Source organism: Sylvia atricapilla, chromosome 7 (assembly GCF_009819655.1).
Source record: "Sylvia atricapilla isolate bSylAtr1 chromosome 7, bSylAtr1.pri, whole genome shotgun sequence".
Taxonomy (NCBI): Eukaryota; Metazoa; Chordata; class Aves; order Passeriformes; family Sylviidae; genus Sylvia; species Sylvia atricapilla.
The window spans coordinates 17224521-17232588 of record NC_089146.1 but is presented as its reverse complement, the minus strand read 5'-3'; the positions used below and the strand labels follow the sequence as shown (position 1 = coordinate 17232588).

Below are 8068 nucleotides of genomic sequence, written 5' to 3'. Positions count from 1 at the left end.
GGGTCGGCGGGCGGGCCTTCCGCGGGCGCCGCCGGCCCCGCCCCGCGCCGCGCTGCAGCTGTCCGCGCCGGGCCCGAGCGGCGTGGGGCTCCGCAGCCCTCGCCTCTCAACCCTCAGCATGTTCCCCCGGCCCCCGCCCGTCTCCTGCGACACCTTCGTGGCGCTGCCGCCCGCGGCGCCCGGGGGCCGCGTGGTGTTCGGGAAGAACTCGGACCGGCCGGCAGACGAGGTGCAGGAGGTCGTGCACTTCCCGGCCGCCGCGCACCCGCCCGGCGCCGCGCTGGAGGTGAGGCCGCGGGGCAGGAGCGGTCCTCGGGAGGCGGCGAGAACACCGCCGTCAACCCTTATCTGCGCGCTTAGCCCGCATTCGGGGACGGTGACTCGATGTGTGCTCTGACCTCTTGCAGTGCACCTACATCAGCATCGAGCAGGTGGAGAGGACGCACGCCGTGGTCCTGAGCCGCCCCTCCTGGCTCTGGGGGGCCGAGATGGGCGCCAACGAGCACGGCGTGTGCATCGGCAACGAGGCGGTGTGGGGCAGGGAAGAGGTCTGCGATGGGGAAGCTCTCCTCGGCATGGACCTCGTAAGGTGTGCGCAGGCTGTTCCGCTATTTTTGTTTTTAGTAAATTGTACCGGATTTGGAATTTACCTGGAAACATGTGGTTTGAGTCATATGGGGAAATAGTACTTTTCACTTTCAGAAGACACTTCTTCCACTGTTCTAGCCACGGTTAAAAATAAGTATTTCTTGGCATAAGCACTAGATTTCTGCCGGAACCCATAAGAAGTATCAGGCACTGAACCGGAATTTGTTAAAGAAATTATCAAACGTTTTTCTTTCTAAAAAAATTATACTAAACTGAAACTTTTTAAAGAGTACAGGTGGACTTCAGGCACTACTGTTTGGACCTTTTCCTAGGGTCTATACTCCATTCCTATTCCCCCATCTTTCACTCACATATTTTTAAGTTTGGTCTCAGCTGCCTATTCCCATGTAAATAGCAAGTTCATGTTCCTTCCCTATAGGTGCCAGTGTAACTCATCAACCTAGAGCAGTCAGTAAATTCTTTTGGTAATTTCCCCCCCACACACTCCAATACCTGCACAGGACTTGTACGCAGTTTGTGGAATCCCTCTCCCTGCCTTTCTGTATTTCCATTTGGTGTTTTTCCCCATGTCAAGTTCACAGAGAATCCACTTCAAAGAAGCCCTTTACCTGACTTATGTTTCCCTTACCAGATCATACATCTGGCAGCTGCATATGGAAATATCATTCCAGGTCAATTTGAATACTCAGGCTGAATAGGTTTGTGTGGAGTTCATAGTTCCAAAAATAACGTTTTTCTTTTGTTTTAGGCTTGGACTTGAGAGAGCAGACACAGCTGAAAAGGCTCTTAATGTCATAGTTGATTTGCTGGAAAAATATGGACAGGGAGGAAACTGTATGGAGAGCAACATGGCATTTACGTACCACAACAGTTTTCTGATAGCCGACAGAAAGGAAGCATGGGTGCTGGAGACATCAGGAAAATACTGGGCAGCAGAAAAAGTAGAAGGTATGGATGATGCTTTTTGTTCTAAACATTTCAAGTGCAGTGGCCACCTGGAGTTTGCCCGTTTTCATTTACCATTTCAAACTAACCTCGAGCTGCATACATATGCCTGTAAACAACCTTCCTGGGGCATGAGTATGGAGTAGCTGGCAGTTTGTCAGAGGAGCTGAGTCACAGGGGCCTTTTCAGAGCCAGAGATAACCACTCTTGCACTTAGAAAACAGAGGACAGCAAGAAAGTCAGCATGAGAAAGACAGCAGTATGTGTGGTCTTAAGGATGGTAGCAATTCATGACAATTTCATTTGGGGACAGGATTGATGTACTGGGCCCTGAAGCACTGGGCTGATTCTTCCAGTGGACTTAGGAGGACAAGCTCAATCTTTGGGTGTCTCAGAAGAAGAATATAAAGGTGGGAATAACCAGGACGGAACCTGAAATACAGTGTTGGCAATAGAAGCAAATGAGTCAGAAATGAGTGGCGGTGAAAATTCAGTCAGAAAAATACATGTAGCTGGGGAGAGAGGGCCAAAAATAAACCACCAGACTGACTGATCTTGTAAGAAACTTTTTAGGAGTAATTTGCCTTACTAAGCTAATTGTAAACAAAATACCAAAAAAAAAAAAATCATTCAGTGTATTAAACAATTCTTTCCACAACTTACAAACAGGAGGTGTACGGAATATTTCCAACCAGCTCTCTATCACAACCAAGATTGACAGAGAACACCCAGGATTGAAAGAATATGCCAAAAGCAATGGCTGGTGGGATGGAGAAAAGGAATTTGATTTTGCTGCCACGTATTCTTATGTCAATACTGCCAGAATGACCACATCTGGAGGCCGATACTGTGAAGGCTATAAGCTTCTGAACAAACACAAAGGTATCCTTTTACATTTTTTTCAAGATATACAAAGTGTTCAGTAAGCTATATTAATTTAAATCATAAATGATTATACATCTGATGCAGACAATCATTCACATGACTTAATGAACTATAACTTACTGGAATAATTTTTTTGCCTAAAAGAGAAGTGCTGAACTTGGAAGTTTCTATCCATTTTTTGCTAATTTAGAGAGGAGGAAAAAAATTAAAACAAGGGACAAATATCAAACATACAGAGCTACAGTAACAACCCTGAGAGGTCACATTATGACTATACCACTAAATGCCCTTTAAGACTTGTTCTGAAACATTTTGATAGGCTACATATTACTGTACTGCTAAGGACAAAAACTTAGAGACTAAACCAGATTCCCAGCAGTTTGCAGCCACAAAGAACCCTATGAACAGCTTCAGTCAGGTACCATTTATATAAAGCAACAGCACAGCATTTAGATACATATCATGCATTTATTTGTGACATTAATTTTTAAATCTTTGTAATTTCACTGTAATGATTACTCTAAACTTTATGTGTAGTCTACTAAAACACACCAAGAGCTGAACAAAATAATTTTCTGTACTCTAAGCAGTCACTAACTCATACGCTTACTCTTCAGATTTCCAAGTTTTCTCTTCTAACTGCATCCATCTAGCAGGTTTTTGCTGTAGCTGTATTCACATGCTCATTTGAAATAATTAATCTGAATCAAGATTACATTGCACCCCTTTGTTTATTTTATTTGTTTGGCTGAACTCTGCCAGACCAGGTTTAGCATTTAGTTAAAGCATCAGAGTGAATTACTTTTGCTATCTTGCTCTAGTGCTCATGTAAATCCTGAATTCATTTTGGGAATTGCAGGTTCTGAATACTGAAAGCATTTTCATAATACCTGTATTTACTTGTATTATAACAATGCTGAGATTGTATCTGTTTTCATTCTAAATCCCCATTTTCAGGCATTTACGTGAGCCATTTTAAAAATCCCACTAGGTGTTCAGGTTATCAGCCTCATATTGTTTAGATTTATTTTAAATCAGTGCCCTAACTAAAAGCTATTTGGTTTACAGCATCAGTAAAATCACTGGTTTCTCCATCTATCCTTCCCTGCTTTTTCACTCAGTAGCATTACAGTTGTAGGGTTTTTCCAGGCTGCCTACTACGTGAGGGCCATTTTTAGAAAAATATTATTCATATTTCAAAATAGAGGGAATGTAGTTCAGGTATACAAAGTAGAATCTAGTGGAAAATATGCAGTACCTTCTTCTCTGCTGGACAGGTTGCTAAGTTGTAAGTAAAAACGACTACTGCTTCTTTTAATTTCTTTGGTTCATCTAGTTTGCTGATCCTTTTAGTTCTCTAATCTTCCCAGGCAACTGCAGGAATACTTGAGGTTTTCTTGCTGAAATGTAGCGCTGCATGCCTGTCTACAGGCAGCCTGGGTCATGTATGAAAAAATAGTATTTGAGACACATGACTTAGCAGCAGAGCAACTATTTTAAGAGGAAACAGCAAGGCAGTTAAAAAAAAAATTACGCAGTTAGAACTGAGTAAAGGAAACACTAAAATATTAAAGTGGCAGATGATACCTTCCAATAAATAATAAAGAGTGAGTGAACTAATGTTTTTCTGCCATAAGCATACCCTCTACTGGTGCACCAAATGTGAGAAGAAAACCATTCTGCAAGAGCTGCCTGCCAGAATATTGGATGGTTTGGTGATACCATGCCAGTATCCGAGCTTCAGTGTACACTCTACAGCAACAGGGATATCACTTGAACAGGATATGTGGAAAGGGTTCTGTTCCTCCTCAGCAGGAGTTATTTTCATAGATACTTGGCACTAAACCTCACACAGGTTGCTGATAAAGACTTTTCTACAAATGGATGTAGTACTGTAGCTTCTGAACATAGGATGTAATGCTCCTCCAGTGCCTCCTTGAAAAGGATGAAAATAAAAACACCCACCAAACCCATCCCCAAAACAAGTGACAGTCTTGGTGTTTCATCTTCAAAGTTTCACGCAAAATCCATGCATGGCTGTTATTATTTTTATAATTTCAAAGCAACATAGTGGTATTAACTTTGTTCAAATACCAAACCAGCATTATAATAATTTATCCTAACTTCCACAGAGTGCTCAAAGTTCAGCATTTAATCCAACAAGTTACTAATTTTCATCTGAAAAGTTGTTTTGTGAATGACCATTTGCTAGCCCTATGAAATTCACCTTTCTGGAAACACCATTTATCTTTCTACTCCCCCCTTTTTAAGGCATGTTCTTACCACCTCTCTTTGAAGTAAATACTTTGGGGAAAGCAATACAAGTGTATCCATATTAAGGTTTGCCATTAGGATGATTTTTATCCCCTGCCAGCACAGACAAACTAAAACTGGCATTGCCTATTAAAGGAAAAAGCAGCCAGCTGTAGGGAACATGTCATTCAGTTGGTATTATATTAGCTCTGTGGCTAAATAACTGTATTGTATCTTGAATAGGATCTATCACTTCTGAAATAATGATGGAAATTCTTCGTGACAAAGAGAGTGGCATTAACATGGAAGGTGGATTTATGACAACTGGCAGCATGGTGTCTGTACTGCCTCAGCAGCCTAATCTGCCCTGTATTCACTTCTTTACTGGAACTCCAGATCCTGCCAGGTGATGCAGCAGCAAGTAAATTGGATAAGAAATTGTAAATATCTAAATGAAAAAGTCTTGCAGTTTGCCTAATTATATTCCTTTTTGATTTGGGTTGGTTTTCTTTTTTCCCCTGAAAAAGCACAATCAAAATGTAGGAGGAACATAAATGTACATTATGTATATTAATGGTATCTACCAACCTACTTAACGGAACACTGCTGTGACAATGACTTTAACACCACTTAGATGGTTTTTAATACTTCTTTCTTAAAAGAAGCAAGTAGAAGAATGGGAAAAAATACAGCAATTTACTGACTCAACAATTTTAACTAAACGGTGTCAGTAAAGGATCTTTGTTCTATTTTTTATTTCTAGATCTGTATTCAAGCCTTTCATTTTTGTGCCCGGTATTACTCAGTTATTAAAAACTACATCCCCTACATTTGGTCATGATGATCCAGTTAAGAAGCAACCACGTTTTCAGAGTAAGCCAGATCGAAGACATGAGCTCTATAAAAAACATCAAAGTGCTGCTGTAGTTATGGAAACTATCAAGGTACGTTGATTAAATTAGATTTCAGTGCAAGCAGGTGGTTTATATAAGGTCCTTGCTCACATTTTGTTAATGTGATACCAGTTAATGCTGTTTGATGGATTGCAAAGAGCAGTGCAGTGCCCCAGAAGCCCAGTGTGTTAGCATCTGGCAGACACGTGTTTCCAGCACTGGGAATTGCAAAGAGCACTGTGCTGTACTGGCAGGCTGAGCCCCAGGTGAGGCTCTGTGTTGCTCACCTTGCTGAGCAGCCTCCCACACCAGTCACATAATGGGGAAATGCTCAAACAGCCACAGGTAAATACACAGCTCCTGCTAAGAGTTCTTAAAGCTGTTCAGGCCCCTGGTCTCAGGTGGAAAAGGAGGGCTTGTCTTTGATCATTGCTTGACATGGACAGGAAAGGAAACAAGATGACAAAGATAGCTGAACACAGACGTGAAGCAGGAAGGTAGCTGCTTATTTTTAGCAGTAAAATTTCTCCTATTTAGAGATACATCTTAAAAGTCACATGCCCACTTAAGTTTTGGTAACTAATACCTTAAGGAGCTTTAATATTTCTTCATCCTGTCAGACAAGGGAGATGAAATGCGTGCTAGATATCAGGAAAGATACCTAAGAAAACCTGTCATGATACTGACTTCTGCCAACATAACTGCGTACCCTAGAAACTCTTAAAAGATTAAAATAAGGAGAGCAGAACAGAATTTTGTTAGGGTGATTACTACATGCTCTGTATAGTTTTTAGAGAAATAAATGTTTCTTTTTGCAGGACAAAGGTAAAGGAATGCTCAAAGAGATACAGGAGTTGGAGAAACAGAAGATAAATCAAATGGAATCCATCCTGCAAAATGGATGCCTTGATATTAACCAAGTAGTTAATCTTTTTCCACAGTGTGTAGAAGAAGAACTCAAAATATATAGCTAAGAATATTATTTGAAAGTGGTAAAATTTGGATTATAATTGGGTTTTCTAATGAGGAGGCTATATAGATTACCATCCTGTTTTCGTGTAGCATGGACAGTTTTAAAGATGTAGATTCATATTCAAGACAAATGGCTTTTGATTGTAAGAAGAATGCTGGAAAGGTTCCTGAGAGCCAAGCAGTGGCTTTGTACACGGCACAAAGCTGTCAGCAGAGACTGATTCTGCCAACAAATAGATGCAATTAGAATGCAACAGCTTGACGAAATTAGTGAATACCCTCATCTCTGAATGAAGAACACTAACTCAGCTCTGGAGAACTCAGTTCTAGCATACATACATGTCGCTTTTATAGTCAAGAGAGTTGTAGCCGAATTTCAGACTACCTGAATTAAAATGACTATGCTGAAGACTTTCTAAAATGTAGAAGCTATGATGACCGCTGAAGAAAAAAGAAAGTGACACACAAAACCATGAAAGATTGATACTTGGTTGTTTGGTAAAACCATTCTAAGATACATTTCATATATGAACCTTCTACTCCTTCAATATAAAACAAGGCTAAGAGTTCAAGGTATATTAAAAACAAATCACAGTTACAATAATATCATTTTGCTGTGAGTGATTGTTAAATCTCATTACATGGAAATTAACAATGCAAACATTCTCTAAGTTACCTGCAGATTTTACTTTCCTGTCTCTTTTTCCTATCCTGATAGTGAAAAATAAACTTATTTATATACAAGATGATTATTGTCAAATTGACTCTGCAGTGCACTTTATAACACTTTATATGGGGGAGTTCTAAAATGTTTCTTGAATTGTTACTTTTTAAAATTGGGCAGCTAGAAAGGAAGATGTTGAGCTACACAAGTATATACATGTACTCAGCAGGACACTTAAAAGTACTTTTAAGTTTTTTTCATTTCTTATAAAGCCTTTTAAACCATGACTTGTCTCCCAGAGTTAATGGACCATGGATTTAATTTAGTCAAGCTTTTTGCCCTGCCAGGAACTCTTCCTTCCCGATCCTGTTTAAAAGTAGTGATCAGCATATGACACCACTTTTCGTTATCTGTGGCAAGGGCCAAACTAAACAAACAACAAAGAAGATTCTGATTTTTACCTCATGATCAATAAGTCAGGATAACAAGCATGACTGTAAGGAAAAACAGCAAAAAATAAAAGCACTCAAAATGCAGCACTTCTGCAAATCTTCAGAAGAAAATATGACATGGTGCACTTGAGGTGCAGCAGCAATGTGGGACATGACAGTGCATGCCAACAGACACAGCAAACCACAGAAAGATCATTCTTTGATGATTTTTCACATGCAGTTCTCTCATTCTGTAAACTCTTCAATACCCCACTGGTAAAAAAAGTTAAATATAAAGAATACATAGTCAATGAAGTTTGCAGAAATAATATGAAAATTCAGAGCTTGGTAGAATTTATTCTTTCTGATCCTACAATAAGAATAGAAATTAGCTTGGGATGCTGTGTTCAGATTCA

General features: G+C 40.2%; 1 protein-coding gene across 1 annotated transcript; it reads left to right on the top strand.

Annotated features, from left to right (window-relative positions):
- The first annotated feature begins 51 nt into the window (after nucleotides 1-51).
- On the top strand, nucleotides 52-7303 carry SCRN3 (secernin 3). Its single transcript, XM_066322792.1, has 7 exons — nucleotides 52-286; nucleotides 408-589; nucleotides 1358-1557; nucleotides 2224-2436; nucleotides 4936-5098; nucleotides 5456-5636; nucleotides 6404-7303. The coding sequence occupies exons 1-7, from the start codon at nucleotides 119-121 to the stop codon at nucleotides 6557-6559; spliced, it is 1263 nt and encodes a 420-aa protein (XP_066178889.1). The 5' UTR covers nucleotides 52-118; the 3' UTR covers nucleotides 6560-7303.
- Nucleotides 7304-8068: the final 765 nt, after the last annotated feature.

What these genes read in the sequence shown, in the direction of transcription:
- SCRN3 (XM_066322792.1), top strand. Translation starts at nt 119, where the DNA reads ATGTTCCCCCGGCCCCCGCCCGTCTCCTGCGACACCTTCGTGGCGCTG. An exon ending in GGCAGCAGAAAAAGTAGAAG is followed by an intron (nt 1,558 to 2,223) that starts GTATGGATGATG and finishes ACTTACAAACAG; the next exon opens with GAGGTGTACGGAATATTTCC. An exon ending in GGAACTCCAGATCCTGCCAG is followed by an intron (nt 5,099 to 5,455) that starts GTGATGCAGCAG and finishes TTTTATTTCTAG; the next exon opens with ATCTGTATTCAAGCCTTTCA.